This window comes from Netta rufina, assembly GCF_964035555.1.
Source record: "Netta rufina genome assembly, chromosome: 9".
Classification (NCBI taxonomy): Eukaryota; Metazoa; Chordata; class Aves; order Anseriformes; family Anatidae; genus Netta; species Netta rufina.
In genome coordinates, this window is record NC_140132.1 from 15,499,283 (window position 1) to 15,519,910 (window position 20,628).

The window sequence follows — 20,628 nt, forward strand, 5'->3', positions numbered from 1 at the left end:
AAGGTGAAACCCAACCCAAGGAGAAGGGAGTAGGGATTGCCTTCATAAGCATATATATGTGTGTGTACATATATGCATGTATAGGTATATACATCCTCAAGAAATGACAAAAAGTCTGGAGAAATCCCTCAGATGAGAAATAACCCTCAGACACAAGGTTACCCAGAAGATGAGTCTCTGGGCTTTGCAAAGCCCCCAAGGCAGAAGGCAGAGGATGAGGCAGGACGGGTTGCAGCCTCCTATGAATTTCAGTGCAGAGCTCCTCTCAGCTTTGTGTCAGGTCCTTGTCTGCTCATCTGAAACCTCTGTATGGGACCAACCAACAGAAAATTGCAAAGTTTGCCCCTGGGCCAGGAAGCTGAGTAGTGGCAGAGTTCAATTCTCACCTTTTTATTCTAGAAGTAGGCCCCAAACAGCAGCTATGCGTTATTTTTCAGTACTGAGAGCTCATCATGATAACTTCCTCCCTAAATACTGGGGATAATGCATGGGGCAGCAGTAAACTGGGAGCTCTCTGGGTGCTGGCACCGGTGCACGGATAGAAGCATCTCACTGGAGCACAGGAGGGAGCTTCAAGGGAATTAATTGTGAGAGGAAGAAATCTGAAATTAGTTCACTGACGGATGATCTCTTTGAAGCTTGAAACTGTAAGAGTCACAAGATTGCCAGCAAGGCTGTGCACGTTTTTATACTGCAGGACCTTTTTCTTTTAAGAAAACAGCTCAGAAATTGTTTTGGCATTTCGCTCTTGAAAGAAATTGAAAAGGACTGGTCTGAACCAGGACACCAACATGTTCAGACCATTTATATTGTGTAGTGCATCCACTTAGCAACAGCGTAAGAAGTGCTTTCTCAGAAGGCATCATTTCAGAAACTTGCTTTTAATTAGCAGTCAGCTGAAATACACGTTTGAGAAGACCAGTGTTAGGACTGTGTTTATTTAAAACTTTAACGATAAATAAGAAACCTGGCTTGAGCATGTATCTAGTTGGTTAGAGTTCTTGACCTCTTAGCTGAAGAAAAACTGTGGAGACATGCCTCCAGATCAACTTAGCTTTGTCAATCATTACTGAATTAATAGCACCACTACATAATGCTTAACTTCTGGAGCGACGGCTAAACATATTCACAGCAACACCCTTTGTGTTAAACCTGGAAGAACCGTAGCTAATGATGCATCTCTGCCAAGGGCTGTAAACTTCTGTGACAATCTATTACTGACTGCTGAACACACTGAGATCATCCCCACTTCGTGGTGATCAGAGGTACGGTGCAAGTGGTCTTCCACCCCAGTTTTAACTTCATCATCTTGGTATAGCTATCAGTCGGGATGAAATCGGTGCTTGCAGCAAAATTTGGTGTCCCTTATGAAAACTACTCAGGATATGTCTTTTCTTGATGTGTCATTTTCTTCTCCAGTCAACCCCTAGCAGCTGTGTGCAGCAGTGGTGGTGCTGGTGGAGGTGGCCTCAGGCTGGGAAGGGTTTCCTTCATCCCTGATGCATGTGTTTGAGGCCGGAGGCATGGGGCATGGAGGTGGCTGGAGGCAGAGATGCTTTTCCTGCAATGTCGGAATTGCAGCTGAAGGCAACATTTGATGAAAGCACAGCCTCAAAGTATGGTCTCCAGTGATCTTTTATTTGTAGCAGATCCTGTTAAATAGCGGTGTTGGTTAATGTGGAACTGAAATTCAGCAACAGGAATTTGTGAACAGCTATGAAAATGCTGAAACACCTGCAAAGTGCTGACCTTAGGCTAATGTTCATTTAACTTGTAGCAGCTGTTTGAGTGTGTCCATGCAAACCTGAGTTCATTCCCTCCTGGTTAGTTGTAATTTCCAAAGGGCGGGAAACCATTGGGTAGCATGCTCTGTGGCTAAATATGCAGAGAAGTTTTTAAAGCTTCAAATTGCAGAGGGTAAAACAGTGCTGCAAACCCAGCTCTTCCCGCGTTTCTCCAGTTAGTGATGCAGAGACCCAGAGCTTTGTGTTTCACTTCATGGATCACAGAAGCTGGGGTCCTGTGTTTTACCTTCTTCCAGGTAACCAAACCCTTCACTGGGATTCTAGGGAATTGGAGGTGGGAGAAAGATTCAGCTTTTATATAATTTATTCAACATGGTTTTTTGTTTGGTTGGTTGTTTTTGTTTTTTTACTTGGTAAATTTGGGGAGTGTTTAATATTCACAACAGTTCCAGCTAAGGGGTAAAGAAAGCATGACTGCCTTAATCTTTTATTCTATCTATGGCTATTGAAATGGAAGAGCGTGAGTCTTCTGCAGCAAGGGTGGGCGTTTGGCTGCATTGATGGATTGCTGCCTCAGAGCAGATGCTCTTTGCTGCAGCTTAACCATGCAGTGGTAGCTGGGCTGAAGTAGTTTGAAGAATGATAAAGGAGAGCCCAGAGGTTGTCATTCAGCCATGAAGAATACTCAGGGCACACGTAATCACAGCAATTGGCTGTCTGGTTTTGACCTGTTATTCTAATAATCAGTTGAAGTGGAAAAAAAATCTTAAATATTCTGCACCAGGGTACATGTGTGACACGGCAAATTAGCTCAATTTTCAAAGGACACGTCTGGAAGAGTTCATTTTGAAGCTTCTTTCTTCTTCCCTATTCCTCATTCTAGTTTCAACTGCTCATGAAATTTCATAGATAATGAAAGAGTTATACCTAAAGACTTCTGGTGAAACTAGGGACTGATCCTGCCCCCATTAAACTGAAAAGCAGTATGCACAGGATCAGACTGATTTGTGGAGTCATTTGTTGCAGCTTATAGAGACACAAGAAGTCTTGTTAATAAGAGCTATTATATAAGATCTCTCGAATATACATATTTGATACGAATTTCTAATACTCGTTAGAGCTTTCTAGTTTCACTCAAAGTCTGAAATCTCCATATCTTTTGGGTATACAGACAAGGAAATCCAAAGTAAAGTAATGATACATGACTTATGTTAATAGTTTTCTCCAAGAAATGCACTTGCATTCTTCCATCTTGTTTATTCCGTTTCCTGGTGTTATCGCAATTCTATACCTATCTTGATTTCTTTTTGTAGCAAAGATGGCCAAGTGTTAAAACACATCTAATGTGAGTTGTCCAGAAATTCTAACGAATTTGATTCAATCTTGTTGATGAACCACTCCAATTACTTTGTGCCCAGATAATACGAAACTGAGGCTAAGATCAACAAGGCTTGCAAAAGCAAACTTGCTTTAGTGGAGAGTAGGAAATAGACCTGAAGAACAAGTTTCGGGTTCACATATTTGCAGTTGCAAATACACATACCTGAAACCTGACTCTGGGAATGATGCACTACTACTATCCAAAAAAAGGAAAATGCTGGGTATAGCACATATTCAGTCAAAACAACTCCAATTTACAGCTACATTCACAATTAGCCTCTGGAAAATAGCTACAGACCAAGAATTAATCATGAAAAATTCTTCAGCAGACATTTCTGAAGAGTAAAGTCCAGCTCTGTAAACAGATCTCTGATACCTGCTTGTATCTCCCTGCTCTCAGCCTTCTCTTTTCACATAAAATGAAATGCTTCCCCCTTGGTTTAGCTTTCATCTGCTAACTATTGAATTTATTGAGCTGTCAGGGAGATTATCGGCTGATTTTAATATGGGCTAGCTCAGAGCACAATACACATGCAGCAGTCCCTGGAGAGAGCAGCAGTTTTCATCCCTGCAGGAGCCAGTACCTCTGTTGCTCTTCCTCTCCAAGACAAGATCAGTAATTATATTGACTTAAAACAAAGCAACGAAAACAACAGAAAGCACAACTTGCCCTCTCTGATTTATGTGTGTTTTCAGTTAGCAGGCTCCGAGTCCGACTGTGAGCCTGGTGAGAGGTGAGTGTGTCTCTCCTGTTTCCTTCGCACTGCCAGCCAGGGACGGGCAGGCGGCCGTGGCTGCTCCCACACTGGGCTTTCAGGGACTGGCTGCCTGGTTTTTCTTCCCAAAGGGGAAGCTAGCAGCTGTTTGTTCCTCTGGGTTTTCAGAAGAAACACTGGTGGTGGGTACTGGTGTTGAAAAGCAAACCAGTTGCACGCTGCTTTGTACATCATCTGCATCTGCTCCCATCCAGAGAAACTTCTGATCAGATTCCCTCGATGGAGGAAAACTTCTCAATCATGTAGTTACCAATGATGTTTTTCTTTATGCTGACAGATGTGTGCTGGAGCCAGTCTGGTCCCCACTCACTGGACTGAAGCTTCCTTTTATTTCTCCCTTTTTAGGTGCGTTGGGCAGGACGATGAAAACTTCAGCAGCTGGTATGTGTGGTAAGTTTCAGCTCAGCTCTGTTTTAGAGGGAAAACTGGCAAATAATATTCTTTGATGGATATATGGAGAGAAAAGCATTAAGAGAGACTGATAGCTGGAGAGCATTGCTCCTGGGCTGTCCCTGTGTTCTGTCTTTACTGACTAATGGGAATCATTAATCCATATCCTCACTGTACACTGACAACTGAGCTGGGCAGACCTGATGAATGATTTCAGAGAGAAATGTTAGAATTTCCAGCCAGCACGCAGCACTGAGACGTTGGTTTCCCAGGACTTTGATCATGTCCAGCACGCTGATGGGGGAACCGCAACGTTTAACGGCTATTTGCAAAATACGTTAATGAATATGTTAATTTGAAGACAGGCGGCCATCTGTCGGTGCTGCCCGCAGATGGTGATGGCACCGTTCCTCCTCTGCTGCCTCTGCCTCAGGTTCCTGATGTTGTTTTTCCTGGCCTTGCTCCTGTCCTGCGGGATCTGCTGCTGCCTGCAGTGCTGGCTGAAGCGGCGGAGCTGCCTCCTTCACCCACGCACCCTGGCCGTCTTCGCGCTCAGCAGCTCGGATGCTTTCTGTGGTTAGTCCTCTCCCTGCCCTCTGCAAGGTCCCACGGGGCCCATCCAAAACCCAGTGAGAGGTGGCCAGGTTTGAGTGGGAGCCGGGCTGTGGCTGTCCCTGTGCATCCATATGTCCCGAAGATGCCTTCTAGGCTTGGCCACGCTGATACTAGAGGTGTGTGGGGCCTTCTCCTTGATATTAGGGCACTTGGCAGCCCAACATACTCAGGGGTCAGGCAGCCCTTTCCAACACATGACCTGAATTTCTCACCCAGACAAGACCACACTGGTCTACTTGAGCCACCCCAGCAGGCAGCTGGCCTGGATGATGCACACTGGGGTCTGTCAGGAGGCTGTCTCAGTGGATGTTATTCATCACAGTAGCTGCTCTCAGCATTCCCCCAGAAACACCCACAGTTTTGAGGACAGGACTATAATGACTGTGTGCAGCACTCAGTACTGACCTGGAGTACTGCCAGCAGGCTGGGCCAGACAACAGCCCCCCAGGAAAAATAAAGCTAGTTCTGTCATTAGGCAGCATTGAGCCCTTCCCAGAGGAAGTACGGCCTGCTTTCTGGGTGGCCACAAACAATGTCTCCACTGGGAGGACCCACCCAAACCCACCCAAATTCCTCTGTTCTCACTTCTTGCATCTGGAGTTTGTGGTGAGAGGTTTTGTGATTTAAAAATTACATCCATGCCTTTCTTGTTCCCAAGTGGTTTGGCAGCTCCTCCCCAGCTCACCCCTCTCACCCCCACGTCTGCTCTTCACTGTCTGCTCTACAGTTTCGTCTTTGCTCTTTCCTCAGCCAATGAAGCCCCTCAGTGCCCGTTCTCCAGATCTCCGAACCCCTGTGTGAACATGGAGACGTCCTCTCCTCCTGCCCCCCGGTTCAGCCTTGGGGGAACTGAGTTGCCTCCATCCTATGAGGATATTATCACACACAGAATCACAGAATCACAGAATTTCTAGGTTGGAAGAGACCTCAAGGTCATCGACAAGCTCTAGACACCACGCGCTGGCTTTCTGCGATCCCACTTGGTTCATCGGAGACCCTCCGTGATGACGCAGTAGTGTGGGAGCAGACCAGCCCTTTCCACAAGTTGGCCAAGAGACTGAAAAGCAGCACGTATTTCATTTGAACCTAAAAGGGGAGCCAAAATGCAAGAGAATAAATACCAAAAGCACGTGTTGAATCTGTCACAGGGGTTCAGATTGACATTATGATACGACTGAATTTTGAGAAACTCCCTCAAAGGTCTGTCTGTGTTGAGGGTTTCTCTCTTGAAGGCTGCTCAATCTGGTGCAACCCCATGTGTTTTAGGACTGGATGTTGATAAATGACTCGATAGTTACTTCTCAAGCTTGGGCTGCCTCCTTCACTCGGAACAGTGCCAGCAAACACCCTCTGGCAAAGTCATGATGTTCTAATACATTGTAATGCAATCATGCCACTCTGCGATGAAGGATCATTTGCCACATTTAAAATATTTAGCACAGCATATCAGATTTGTCTAATCCAAAAAGCAGTGAATTTAAGGCCAGAAGAAGGAAAGCAAGGGCTGGAGGTTATAGGGACAATTTTGGCAGCAGGAGCAGGCTACAAAACACAAACAACAAAAAAAGCGAGTTTGCTCATTTGAGCTGTTCTTAATTTCATGGTGACTGCCCCCAATTCACTTCTCTTGCCCTAGCATGCCTGCAGACCTTGTATGGCCCAGGACCCACACAGCCACTCCCCACACACAGGAATTACGGGGTCAGAGATTTGGTGTTCAGTTACAGAAAATTATGAGGATAAAGACTGTCTTTTTCTTTGAAGTGGCCATTGCAGACAAGATGGGGAGAGACTTCAAGAAGCCATCCAGACTGCCTTATACTCAGTTGGGATCAGCTCTACCTGGGCCCTTCCTAGGAGGCACGGTCTGCCTTCTTCTCAAATTACAGAGAAAAGATGTAGAATTTCCCCCTTAGCTGGATTCCAGATAAAAGCAAAGATTTCCTTTGTTTTTCACAAGGTGGCCACAGAAGCCTCAGGTCAGCCTGACCTCTCTTCCTCTGCTCTCTCACTGAAGAGGGCTGGGGGCTGCATTAAGAGTCACCTAGGCAAATGTCACACCTAGTGCACACTGTGTGCCTAGGGAACTGTGAGCTCTATGTCAAAGTGGGCACCTGGGTCCATCTTAGGCACCACAAAAGACAAATTGAATCCCACAGCCTGCCTGGTAGAGCAGCTCCCCACCTGTAGAGTGGGGGTGGTATGAGTTCCCCTGCTCAGGAAGGAAACTGGGAAGATAAATCCAGTAAAGGTTATGAAGTGCTCACATATTCTCATAATGAGACTATATAAGTACCTTGGCTAGATAAAGAATAATAGCATATTTTGAGAGACAAATTCTCTGCCAGCACCACCACAAATTATCTCCATAAAATCTTATTTTAGAAGCAGCTTTAATGTTTGACGCTTGTGTGAAAGGAAATAAATGTTACTGTAGCAAAATGAATGTTTGTGCCAGCAGGCTGAAATATTGCAGGGTTTATTAATAAGGAAAATTAGCAAGTACGGAGTCAGCCAGCGGAGAAGTCGAGCAGTTCCTGAGTCTCCTTTCGCTTGCTGAACTTAGTGAGAATTGCAGGTGATTAGCACCTCTCGGGATCAGACCTCTTACATACATAACTGCTTCCACCACTCAACCCCTTCAATTTATGCCCTGAAGCATGAGATTTGATTATGTTTGTCACTTCAGCTTGCTCAGCCTGCTCGTGGGCATTAAATCAGCCACCACTTCCTTCCAACCTCCACCCGGCATTTGCTCCAGTGACCCTTTTGTGGAAGTGAACTCCACAGGCTGTCTGCATTACATGCTGCATAAAACACTGCTGTCTCCTGCTTATTAATTGCTCGGCTCTAAATACATTGCCACCTCTAATTTCACTGAATGTCACCTTCTAATCAGATGACTGGAGAGGCTAACAAGCAAGGACTGATCTGTTTGCAGTGCCTCCATCACTCTGAGTCCCTCTTTCACAAGGTCCAGCACTCAGCATTTGTTTCCGAGGTGGTAAATCCTTCCCCAGCCACCCAACAGAGGGCAAGCGAGACTTTCAGCAGTGCTCCGAGGCGGCTGCTGCTCTTGCAGAAACATTCCCGGGAGCAGGTTTCTGTTCCCGCGCTACTAGCATGCCTTCAACTGCATTCTGCTTCATCTTTGAGGTGCTTTAATTATTAAAAAAGAAATGAAATAATTCAATCAAAATCACAGCAAGTGGCTTACAGTAAAGTGAGGTAGTGGTTACAAAGTCAGGCTCCAGCAGCAGCCACCAGCATGGAGCACCTGCATGTGCACTGCAGTACTTGTGCAACACAGCAGGAGCCCTGAGGAATTCCAGCATCTGCAGATGACCAGGAGCCATCTCCAAAAAGGGTCCATGTGGGATTGTTTGGGGGCAAGCTGGTGGGTTTTTGGTATAAACCCATCTTGCTGCTGGCTTGGGGTGGAGATGGAGAGCACCCCGAGGGGGGGCTGATGGCTTCCTGGGCAGGGCAGCCTAGTTCATGAGGACCTGACCTGGTCCTTGGCTTCCTGGCCATGCAAATGGAGAAAGGGATGAGTTCTTTCCTTCAGGCAATGTAGCTGGGATGGCCACACCAACCACACATTGCCCCACTAAAGCTGCCTCTACCAGCCCGCTCCCCTACTCCCCGGTGCTCCAGCAGAGTGGGCGAGGTTTTTCCAGCCCCCTGTTCCCATCCTTACAACAGCAGCAGCTTTGCTTGGCATATTCTGCTTTTGTAAGCACTCAGCCCTTAACAAGGTCAGTTGCTGCAGTTTGGCTGATGGTTCCTGAGTTATGAGGAAAGATGAGCCATTTCTTTATAATTCATCACCTTTGGAGTTGGGTCTACTTTGGAAATGCACTTGTTCTGCTGTGACCCTCTGACTTCCACACATCTTGTAATTTATATTTCCCATTGACTTTGAGAGGAAACAGCAAACTGTTCTAGAAAAGCACGGAGAACTCTGGAAGGCAGGAGTATTTGTGAGGGAACCCATCAGCAAGCCTTGACAGGGGGAAATGGGAGCAGAGCAGAGGAGATAATTGCTTGGTGACCATCTGGAAGCAAAAGACAAAGGGAACGTGGGGAGGTGAAGGGCTGGACTTTCACCTCCACACGTCAACAGCTGAATAATAAAGTCATAAACTGGCTCTCGGGCAAAACAGAGCAAAAAGAAAGGCAGCTGAGTCATAATGGGGGGTTGGCCAGGGCTGCCAGGAGGGCTGCAAACAAAAGATGTGAAAAAATAGAAATATTCTTTCATCTGTTATGTGTTTTATTGTTATTATTATTATTATGATTGTCATCTGAAGGCTTTTGTGTAAGGAAGAGGATGAGGCTGCGGGCAGATGCTCTCTCTCTCTCTGGGTCACTAGATAGGAAAGTTCTGGCTCTTTCTTTCTTGCTCAAAGGCATCTTACAGCAGGAACCCAATAGCTACACGGACAAAATTGTCCTCTGCTCCCTGTAGCAGTGCTTGGGCAGAATATTTCGGTCATTAGTTGCTTGCCCACAGTAGTTAAAAGATGCAGAAGAGCAAGCTGTGGTGTCCCAGCCCCAGCTGAGAGAGAAAGCCTGGTTTTCTTGGTGTGATTTTATTTTTCTCTGTTTGCAAGTTTAAAAAAAAAATAACTACAAGTAGATGTGGCGAGAGATAAAGTCTGCCAACTCTCAAAGAGCTGCTGCTACTGGTGTGCACTGGGGTCTGGCATCTGCAGGTAATGGTGAAAGTCTGGGCAGCCTCTGGAATCCACCCCACTGTCCCAGAGGCTGGTTTCCTTACAACAGAACAATGATTTCCCTCCAGGAATCAGGGCAAAACACCGTTATGGGTGAAACTTGGAAGTGGTGTTAGAGGAAGCTGACACTCAATGGCAACTGCATTTATATTATCTCAAAAATATGGCAATCTGTAAGGAAAAAAGATTTTTGAAGTAACATTCTTATGTAATGAAAATAATTGTTCAGATCTATGGCATTCACACACACACACACACACACACACACACACAAAAAAAAAAAAAAAAAAAAAACACATTGCAATGCATGCAAAAAGTGGGGAAATCCATATTTTGGAACATATCCGTGTACCTGCATGAGGAGATGTTAGTTCACAAGGACAGGAGACTGAGTCCTCATTAGTGCTGGGGTAAGAGCCCTTGTGAACAAGGCTCATTGAGACGGTGAGAGGACAAAATGCTGCAGGCAGAGAAGGACAATGACTGCAGATGTCATCGTTTTATTGGCTATTTCTTGCTTGCATAAATCAAAATGGGAAATCAATACCTATTTGTAGGGTATGAAATCAGCTTTGTAAAGAGCTTACCTACAAGACATTATTGATTTCCATAACCTGCGGCCATCTGGAGGCCTGGCAGACTGTGCTGGGCTGCGTGGTGTGAGTAGGGAGGGCAATGGGGAGCCCCAGGGTTGAGGAGATGCTGCAGTTGAGGAGATGTCAGGGAGGAAGAAAGGGAGGTCTTGGCTCAGTCCCCACCTCTGTCTGCGGCCTCAGAAACTAAACGATGAAACTGAAGTGGACTAGATGCTCCAATGGGCAAAAACACTCCTTAGGAGTCAGTGAAAAGTGGGAGAAGGCTAAAAACCTGTTGGAACCGAAGGATTAAATGTTGGGCCTCGTCTGGAAAGTGCAGCTGAACAGTCTTGTGAAGCCACCAGTGGCTGTCAGGAAGGCAAGGGTGGTCTGTTATATCCTGCCCCACTCCTCCTGTGAGCTGAGTAGGATGCAGATAGGAATTTGGAAGAGCTAAAGAAACACATTAATACCTGAGCTCAGCTGCAATGCCTCAGGTCTTGGCAACTGGTTGTGATTTTGAAAGAGAAAGGAAGACCTCTGTACTTTCTGGGGGAATTTGTTGCAAATGAGTAAATGACCATACTGAAATAGATTGGCATTGTGGCATTATGACAAGCTAAGGAAGACTTCACGCTGCAGTCATGAAATCAGAGTTCAATCAATCAGTGAATCAACAATTAAATATTAACAACTGATCAAAACATCAGATGGAGTGTCAGCGGGATTTGAATGAACCAATGCAGCACTGGAATGGTTGTTACAAAACATTAACCCAGCAAACCTAAGGGCTGCTGTGACCTTTTCTTAGCCCTCTTGTGCAGGATGTAGATCTTCAAAAGCTACTGTATAGCACAGGAAGAACAGAATTAACCCTTATTCCACACATATACTGAAGAAAAGAAAGTCTCGTGAATGTTTATGCAACAATCTCTGTGTACGTGTATATTTGAGGAATGTGCACCCTGAGTTAAGACAGTATTTGGGGTATGCATATGCCTTATTGGTACCCCTGGAGGAGCACAAGGCTGAAGGAACAAATGAGATCAGTCCTCTATATTTACCCTTGACCAGAGTTTAAACGTTTAATCCCAAAGTGCCTACTGAATGATTGCTTGTTGTGACCCATGTGTTGCAAGTCACAAAACACTTCTTGGCATCCTAAAGCAAACTGAAGACCATCAAGACAAAGGCCCAAAAGTTTCCCCAGCTACAGCATACCCCAGAAAAAGAGCAGGAGAAATCAATGGCCTGAGATTTGCCAGCACACCTGTATTAGCAGGTGATACCCGACTGTTCCTCCTCTTCTGAACAAGAAAAAAAAATCCCAGAAAAAAAAAAAAAAAAGATAACCCATGGATAACCCATGAGAGGACTAAGCCCCTCATCTTCCATTGTAGGGGCTCTCAGAGAGACTCAACCCACTCCATCCCATCTGCCTGTGGCCATCAAGCTTCACTTTGTATCAGAGGAAGGAGTTTTTCCTTCCAGTCCACCAAGTGGTTAGTGGAGGAAGCCTCCATTTGGTGGGCCCTCTGTTCTCAAGGGTGTGCACACCCCTAATGAAACCCCTGATGTTTCTCCACCACCCCAGATAGGTACCTCTCTGTGCTGAAAGCCTTTTCTCACTCTCAGTGAGAAAAGTGCCCATCACTGAATAAAGTGGTGCTCATGGCAGAAAGGACTGGATTTGGGCAGGTCCCACCCAACCTAACAAAGCCATGTCTCAAGTTCTTTTTCCTTCAGAGGTATTGAAGGGCTGTCAGTGCTTTTGCACCCATCCTTAGGGAATGTGCTGAAGGCAGCCTGGATTGCAGCAGGAGACAGCAGTCCTGAACTGGATTTAAATACCCTTTGATGGAAAGAGGGAGAAGTTTTTACAATCCTTTATCCTGCTTTCTAGCTGGTATAGGTTCATTGTCATGCACAAGGCCAGGTCTTGGATCTTCACTCACTGTCTGTCCAGGCAAAACTTTTACTAAACAGAAAGGAGCTGGCAATTTCCAGATCTCAGTGAAATCTAGTGAATCCCTAATGTACATTTTAGCACCTACAGAGAAAATCTGTATTTTACAGGAAAGAATGCACCTGAATTTCCAGTGTTTCCTCAGTGCAGAGGTTTATGGGCCAAAAAATGCAGCCAGGCATTTAACACAGCTCTTTATCTTCTGTTGAGCTCCCCAGCTACCTTCAGGAGCAACATCCCCCGTGCTGGCTGCACGGGGCCCAGATGTTTGCCAGATGATCAGTCCCTCTCTCCACAGGAGCATGTATTTTCTGCTTTGTATGTTCTTTCAACACATTGCCAGACAGGGAGCAGATCCACCTTGCAGTCTGGGGATCTTCACACTGAACACTGGTGGCTGATTCCAGGAGCAGCTGATTTATTTCACTCGCACTGATAGTGATGAGCCAAAAGCTGGAAGATTTTGTGTTGGCTATTTCAGTCTGTGCTTATGCAAGCAGCCCCAGTACTCGAGAAAACTGGAATCCTTGAAGCAAAGTCTTCCTGGAGATTACTTTCTTGAAGGCAATTTTTGTGAAGCTGTCATAATGCAAATATTGTAACACACAGTACATCGTCAAAATTCAACTTTTCATCTATACCACAACCCCAGGAGCTCAGGTTCCTGCACAACCCACTGGAGTGGAGCTCTTTCTGGTGCATTTGCCTCCTCCTCACACTCTCGTATCCACGGCATACATTTTGGCAGTAGCTGTTTGTGAGGATGGCAGGTGCACATTGGTTACAACTGTCCCAGCTGAGGAATAGCCTTTCCTCAAGGAGTAAGCAGGGTGAAGCCTTCCAGAGCTGGTCTCTGTGAGGAGAGAAATAGGATCTGCTAATGAGTGCTTGGTGAATTTCAGCTTGTAAAGCCTCGAAATACAGAGAAAGAAGCATTCAAAGATATGATGTAATAACACATTTTATGTCATACCTACACCTCAGCTCCCACCCAAAGCCCTTGATGTGCTTCATAGTGCTGCTGAAATAGCATTATTCCCATTTTACAGCTGAGGATGCTGCAACAGGGGATGAGCAGCCATCCTGAAGGACATGCCTGAAGGACATTCCTGATGCCATGTGCCTGTAGTAGGCCCTGAGAAACATCTGTCTCTTTGGTGCATTTCAGCCCTAGAAGAGCTCCTCACCTCTGAAGAGGTACATGCAGCAGGTGAGCAGGGCCCCAGACAAGAAACAGCCAAGCGACCCCGCCATGCCGAGCCAGCAGGACCAGCCAAACTTGTACTGGATGCCCAGAAACACGTTGTGGAAGACCAGAGAGGAGCGCTCCACGTAGACGTCAACGGCGTACCACACCGAGCCAGTAATGCCTGGGAGACCTGCAGGATGGGAGGGAGGTGCCACACGGAGCTCCCACACAGGCTGCAGTGATATCAAAGCGACCACAAATACAAAATTTTGAGCTACAGCCTGCTCTCTTTTGGGGCAGACTTTAGGATAGGAAGAACTTCCTTGAACATGAGGTTTTGGCCCCTGCTCTGTCTCAGCCCAGTCACTTTGGCTGATTTATCCTTGCCCCTACTGATGTCAGCTTGAGCCCTTTCAGACAACGTTTGTACCTCATGGCCCCAGCCACTATAAGCTCCAGTTGGTAGCACTTAGAGTTTTGCATTAAAAGGCAGAAAGCTCCTTCTTTCTTAGCTTGTTGTAAAGTTGCTTTGAGATTTTAATTTTCTAATCTCCTTTGACTTTCTGAACTTTAACAGCATTTTTCAAGTCAACTTTGTGAGGTACACAGAGGATGTTTAAAAGAACCTCCCAAAGTACACGTGCTCCCAGTAGCTGGGGTAAGTTACATGTTAAATCAGCATATGCTAAAGTAGAGGTAGATGGTTAATACTGGCAAAAAGTCAAATGAAAAGATCTGGTACCTAGTCAGCTGTCTATTTATATTGTGTTTAAAATCCTCCCACTGGCTGTAACAGCAAAGCACCTAGGTCAGCCAGGTACTTATCACCTGGGAAGGAGAGATGTGCTATTATCCTTTTATTACAAATCAACTGCAGAGATTTGGGGCTAAGTGACTTGCCCAAGGTCACACAGTCTGTGCCAGAACAAGGAACCAAACCAGGATGCCAGGGCATTTCTAATCCTTCAGCAATTCTGCCTCTTTGCTCTATCAACAACACTGAGTTCCTCACAGCAAACCAGCAGTAAATGGAACTCAGTCAACACAGCAGCCAAGGCATCTGGCCAATAAATGAAATGAAAGCAGATAAACTCAACTATGTGCTGCTAGGGGCAGGTGGTGAATAGTGGAAGCTATATTGCACAAATAAAGCAAATAAACATCCTTCTCCTGTGTTTACCCTCTAGAAAATCACCAACTCCTGTCCCCAAATAAGGGAAGGCTTTAAAGCTTTCCCCTTTTGCTAAAGGGTGTTGTGCAGGGCAGGGGTGCAGTGGAATACCTGCGATGAGCAAGGTAACTCCAGACACCAGGCAGATGCGCAGCTTGATGAGTGGCTCGTCTGGAAGGAATTTCACACAATCCAGTCCCAGGACAAGGAAGAGAAATCCAAATCCTGCCAGGATATCTGCTGTGATCATCATGGCTCGGGTCAGCACCAGCTTCACTGCAGGAGAGAAGCAGATTGTTCTAGCATGTGAGGAATGGCCATGTGGGTGGGTAATGGGGTCAGGTCCTGTGGAAATATTTTTTCCTGGAGTGAAGCTTTCTCCAGCTTCCCCTGGGAATAATACTCAACTGAGAAAAGAAAGATGGCTGCAATACATGGGTACACCAAATTATCTGCTCTTTTTGTCTCCCTGTTCTTCACTCAGGTCTCCCCACTGCTCATAGAAATACCTTTATCTCTTACGTACCGGGGTGCTCAGCGAAGATGGAGTCGTACTCATCGCAAGTTTGGATCCCATCAAAAACATTTGTGACACATTCCCACCACAGGCCACGGCATTTTGTACTCACCTACAGGTTAAGAGGAGAAAAAAAGACCATAAATTACTATATCCACCAACACAGCAGACGGGCAGCTAGGCTGTTCAGCAGGAACCCTGGTCCAGTTATGTCAATGGCTCTTTGGACTTGTTTAGTATGAAGAACTGAAAAAGGGTCAGGATGGAAAGAAAGAAAGAAATTTTCTATGTCCCTGCTCATGATTTTAAATTAGAATGAAATAGATTCAGATGAGACATTGGGGCACAAAACCATCATTTTGGGAAGGATAAAAATTCTGAAGGGAATGTCTGGGAGAAGCTGGGGGTAGGTGATGTTTGCTCTTGCAGCCTTGCAGCTCTTGCAGCACTTGCAGCTCTTGCAGCCTTGCCAGCTGCTTTCCCAGGCTGAGCTGGGCAGGGCTGTGGACCAGACGACCCATGGGTTTGCCATCACACTCTCTTTCCCCCACCTTCCTGCGGAGAAGGCTCAGGAGGACGGAGCTGCTCGTGACTCACAGGGACCAGCCTCACACCAGGAGAGCTGGCCTTGGCGCAATACAGGAGTGTTTTGCTGCAGAGCAAGGTGTGAGCCCCTTCCCAAATGTTTCTGAAGGGCTGCCCCAAGTGACTCAGCCCTGAACACCGGCTGGAAAAGCAGAGGAAGCCAGCGTTAATCCTGGCCCTGGGGCTCCCGCTGTGCTGCTGTGGGACCGATGCACCTGGCCACTCATCGCCAAGACATCCAGACTTCGCAGACCTTGCAGTAGCATCATGGCTCATCCTTTCTGTCCTCCCGAAGCCTTAGATAGCATTCCCAGCCCAGCCTTTCATAAATCGCTTTAATATGGGAGGCATTTTAATTACCAATGCAAATATGGCAACGAGCGCCTCTAAAACATTCCTGGGATTGCTCATACAAGGAGCGGAGATAATGTGGGTGCAGCTTTGGGCTCCAGCCTACCCCTGCTGCTGCCAGGGGCACCTTACTGCTGCTAGTGGAAAGAGAAATTTAGGGGGAATGGGTCTCACACAGGGGACAGGAACCGTGCTGGTTTGGGTGATGTGAAAAATTCATTTTTCCTATGCTTTGTAAATCTCAAAGCAGATAATAACACATCTCAGCTGCTTAATAAAGTCTAATCTGTGATGTATTGAAACCTGTAGCCAGCCACAGTACTTTCTTCACAGCACAGTGTACAAATTGTACAAGCTCTCCGTGATACTGCAGGGTGGACTAAAGGTGACTAAAAATGATTCACTATTTCAGGCTGGCAAAAAGTTGTTATTCAAGTTTCAATGAAAATAATCTACATGTTTTGTTTTATGAAGATGAAAACTACTTACAATTTCTCAGAATTTGGGGGCAAGTTAAATGAAAAATATCACAAAAAAAAAAAAAAAAAAAAAAAAACAAAGAAAAAAAAGCTGTTTTCATTGATTCTTATTTTTCAAGAGAACAGTTTCATGTTAACCAATTTGCATAGGCGTAAGCATTTACTGTGGCCCTCAATACAGCTGCAGCCCCTCTTTGGTCTTTATTTATCAGCATTTGGGCTGTGCTTGAAATTAACATATTTTTATTAAACTGCATTTTGTTCCACTTGTGTTTATACCATTTCACATTCATCTCAAATCTCTGTAGGATTATTCGTACTACTCTATATTCAGCTACTACTCTCATGCACTTGCTCACATTAGTATTGTTTTTTAAATCTTACAGGCAGCATCCTCATCTAAATTATTTATAAAGAGGCTAATGGCATTCCAGGCTTCATTTGCTTCCAGGTAAAACAGAGGCAGGTCCTAGAGGTAAAAAATTCATCATAATCTAGCTTGTGAACCTACCTCCTTCCTAGACTGGAAAAAAAAAAAAAAAAAAAAGATTTTTTTTTTTTTTATTCTTGGGATGTGCCACCTGTCATCTACTCTTGCTAGCACAGAAGATGAGCATAACCAAGGAATTCTGCAGCACATGCACAGCCAGGGATAAAAGTTTCATTTCTTGATGCAAGAGTGATGGGAACAGATGTCGGAGGGGGAGACCTGTGGCTAGCCTGAGCCACTGCTGAACTATTCCAGATTTTGTTATCAGTTTCTTAACTTCCTTGGACATCCCTTTCTCCCCTCTGCTTTGTGTTCTGTTTGTCCTTCTGGTTGTTAGTCTGCTCCTCAGCTAGCCTTGGGCATCTGCCTTTGGGCAGGCACACACCTGGCACGTGGAAACTCGCTGCTGCAAATGGAGGGGTCAAGGCCACCTGGGCCATCATGGGGACACAACACTGATGTTGTCATCCCATGGTCACAGCCATGCACCATTTTGTTAGCACCCCGTCACCTCTTTCTTCTTGTAGCAAACCCACTCCAGCTTTCCTGAGCCCAGCCAAGGACTCCCCAAGGAGTTGCAATTTCTGGCCAGAACTCCTCATCTCCCATTCTGATTATGAAACACATCACCACGACCTGCTTTCCCTAACACAGGTATGCATGTAAAACATAAACTGCATAATGACTGTAATATATATAATCATATCCTATGCATGATGTATAATTACTACTAAAATAAATCTAATATAAAAAATGACAGAACAAGCACACGCTTACCCTTCTGGGGAAAGCACAGAAGACAAACATGTGAGAGACGTTAGTCATGGTGTTTTACCGCACTGTAAAAGGTGCCAGCACACAGTGATGATGAGCCTAGCACGAGAGTGAACCAGGCAGTGTTTAACAGTGGTGGTGAGACTTTTAATCCATCCACAACAGGGAGGGACTGAGTGCACACAACAGTGCTCGCTGGGAAGCAGTTTATGGCTTTTTCCAGCACAAACCACTGCCAAACCTAGCCCAGGTTTGCCTTAATGCTCACAGTGAGTGCAAGAGTTTGAGCCCCGCTCTGTGGTGCTGCATCTTGCTGGATCCAGAGTTCTGCAGTGGAGACGAGATGCTGTAGGCCAAGGTCAAAGGCAAGAGGGATTTCCATGCTGGAGGATGGAGGTGCTTTCTCCTGAAGTTGAAAGTTGTCTGAATAACCCTTTTCCTAGCTGAAAATAGGAGTTACTGTGCACTCCAGGCTTTCCTGGCCATGGACAGTTTCCCTGCATTCCCATATTGTGAGAGGCAATGAGTCATTAGGGCCATTAGGGAGGTCATTTGGTCAGGTATTAAGGCTGGGGGCACTTTGCTCCAGTATTTAGTATTCACACTCAGAGCAGGAATGTGAGAGTGGAGGCTGCTAATAACCACACTGGGTGTTAATGGAGCACTTAGGGACAGCCCAGCACAGGTGCCTTTGTGGCAAGAAGACAAGGTTACACAGCCTTGGGGTATCGGGCTGAGTTCTTTCCCGGACTCACTTTATTCAAGATTGGGTGTCCCTCCTCTGTTTTGCTCGGAAATGAAGCCTCAATATGGGATCCATTTGGCTTTTCTGAACATACTGATATTCTCAGCTGATCCCAAATGATTCACGGTTTCCTGAAATTAATCTAAAATAACCCCCAAATTAGGATGACAAACAAAGAGCGATATCCCAGCCAGAACTAGTGGGTCCACACTCTTTTTCCTGCTGGGGGTTCACTGGCAGTTCCTCTCAAGTCAGCAGCCTTGAGCCTGTTACGCCCTTTCAACTGTGCTTCCTTCAAACTGCTGAACATCCCATTACCGTCACTGAATGCAGAGGAGCTCCTCTGATTTCCTCTGCTAGCCTGCAGATAGAAAGTTTCCTCCTGATAAATTCAGCCGAAGTCTCTGTCCTGGGAAGTGTTTCACCTCAGCACAAAGCACCCAGTTTTCCAGACAACAGATTTCCACACTGTGGCCCTGCAGCCCTTCAATGTGCAGAAAATGATGCCTGCCTGGGGAAGAAAACTGCAGTACCACATCCTAGGGAAATAGGGATGATTTAGGGTCTGGAGTCTGGGGCACAGCTTGCAAATATGTGCCATTCTGCCCCTTCATTTCTTTCAACTTACTTCTGCCAAAACCGTTCTCTAACATGAAAGTGCTAATGTCTGCACAAGTTCAAGAAAATATTTTTGCGTGCTGGATCTGACAGCAGTCCCCATGGTCCCCACACATTTCTGTTAGCCCTAGAGCTCAATGGCTATTAAGAAAAATGCTTGTGGAGCACAGATGTATATATTGGATTTCTTCACCAAGAAGACTGACCTACAGAACGAGAAACACCTCCAAAATTTTTGTGCAGGCTGGAGATGCTGGGTAATGTGCTCCAGTTCATGCACATTTAAATCTGGAGTCTTTAGACTTTTCCTGAGAGCAGAGCCTAGCAGAGAGAATTACACAAAATGACCACTTTTCCCCTGCTCTTGCCAGAGTCATTTGTTTCATTTTCATCCACTTTCATCCAGCCCAACCAGGGAAATGTAGATGAGAGTGGAGCAACGATGCCACGGTCTCCTTAGGACACATTTGATTTGGAGATCTGGTACCCTGAAAGATCTTACCTCCAGGGAATCATCAGCATTCACCATCCAGCAGTCTGTCCAGGTAGATACTATCAAAAACCCAGTAGAAAAAAAAGCAAAAAAACAGCCAGCATACTGGAGGAAAAACCTCATCCCAGAAGGCTGCAGCACATCCAGCGGCATGGGAAAAACAGTGCCCGGGTCTTTTTTCTTAAAGCTGGAATAGAAGCAGAGCCTTCATGTCCAGGTCACCACTGCCCTTTCCAGTGGCCATGAACAGTGGGAACTCCTGAGTTCTGCAAAAGCAGAGCCGAAGCAGGGACAGGAGGAGGGAGCCCACACCAAACGTGGAGTTGCTGCAGCCAATCAGCCCTGCACGGCTGGAGGTCTTGTCATGCCTGGCTGAAGGGAAATGGGGCTGTGCAGAAGTGACACACACATAGCTGGAGTCCTGGGCCTCCAAGGGAAGGAAAAGGTATCGTCACAGGGGTTAGCAAAGTAGAGATTTTGTAAAAGGATCAAAACTTGTTCAGGGAAGAAGTTTTGAGCACCACTACGTGTAATACACAAGTGCATCCATGTGCACACCCATGCAGCACATTAATATTTATTCCTCCATACTAGTTCATGCCTCGGTACTGACAAACTATAGCGTGCACAGGTGAAGATTCCAGGCCCTTTGGTTACCCTGTCGGGCTCCAGCACCCTGATGATCCAGTTCAATGCAGGAAGGGAAGGGAAAGGGTAGCAGTCATGGACCCTCAGCGCCAACACCAACAACCACAAACAACTATCCCAGCTCAGATATGGAGCTCTTTACTCTGCATTTAAGCCGAACCTACATACTTCTCATGCCCCGTTCATGGCCTTACTGCAGATCACACATGGAAATCTGGAACTTTTCAAGCTAGGCCACAGGGCCAGCTTCCAGGAAAACCAAGGGGGAGAAGGACTAGAAAATCCTTCCACCCTGAAGGTCCATATGTACAGAACCATCACATACTCAATAATCTTTATTTTTGGAAAGAGAAGCTGTAAAAAAAAAAAAAAAAAAAAAATA

The 20,628-nt window shown here is 45.8% G+C and overlaps 2 protein-coding genes across 2 annotated transcripts; one reads left to right on the plus strand and one right to left on the minus strand.

Moving 5' to 3' along the window:
- Positions 1–1,966: 1,966 nt before the first annotated feature.
- On the plus strand, positions 1,967–5,820 carry TMEM207 (transmembrane protein 207; the record flags this gene model as incomplete). Its single annotated transcript, XM_084292139.1, has 5 exons — positions 1,967–2,041; positions 3,822–3,859; positions 4,247–4,291; positions 4,725–4,867; positions 5,657–5,820. 5 exons carry the CDS (start codon positions 1,967–1,969, stop codon positions 5,818–5,820), a joined length of 465 nt encoding a protein of 154 aa, XP_084148265.1.
- Positions 5,821–12,899: 7,079 nt separating this feature from the next.
- On the minus strand, positions 12,900–19,751 carry CLDN16 (claudin 16; the record flags this gene model as incomplete). The annotated part of the gene is made up of 5 exons (XM_084292373.1): positions 12,900–13,039; positions 13,374–13,565; positions 14,658–14,822; positions 15,073–15,175; positions 19,608–19,751. The coding sequence occupies 5 exons, from the start codon at positions 19,749–19,751 to the stop codon at positions 12,900–12,902; spliced, it is 744 nt and encodes a 247-aa protein (XP_084148499.1).
- Between the last annotated feature and the right edge of the window lie 877 nt (positions 19,752–20,628).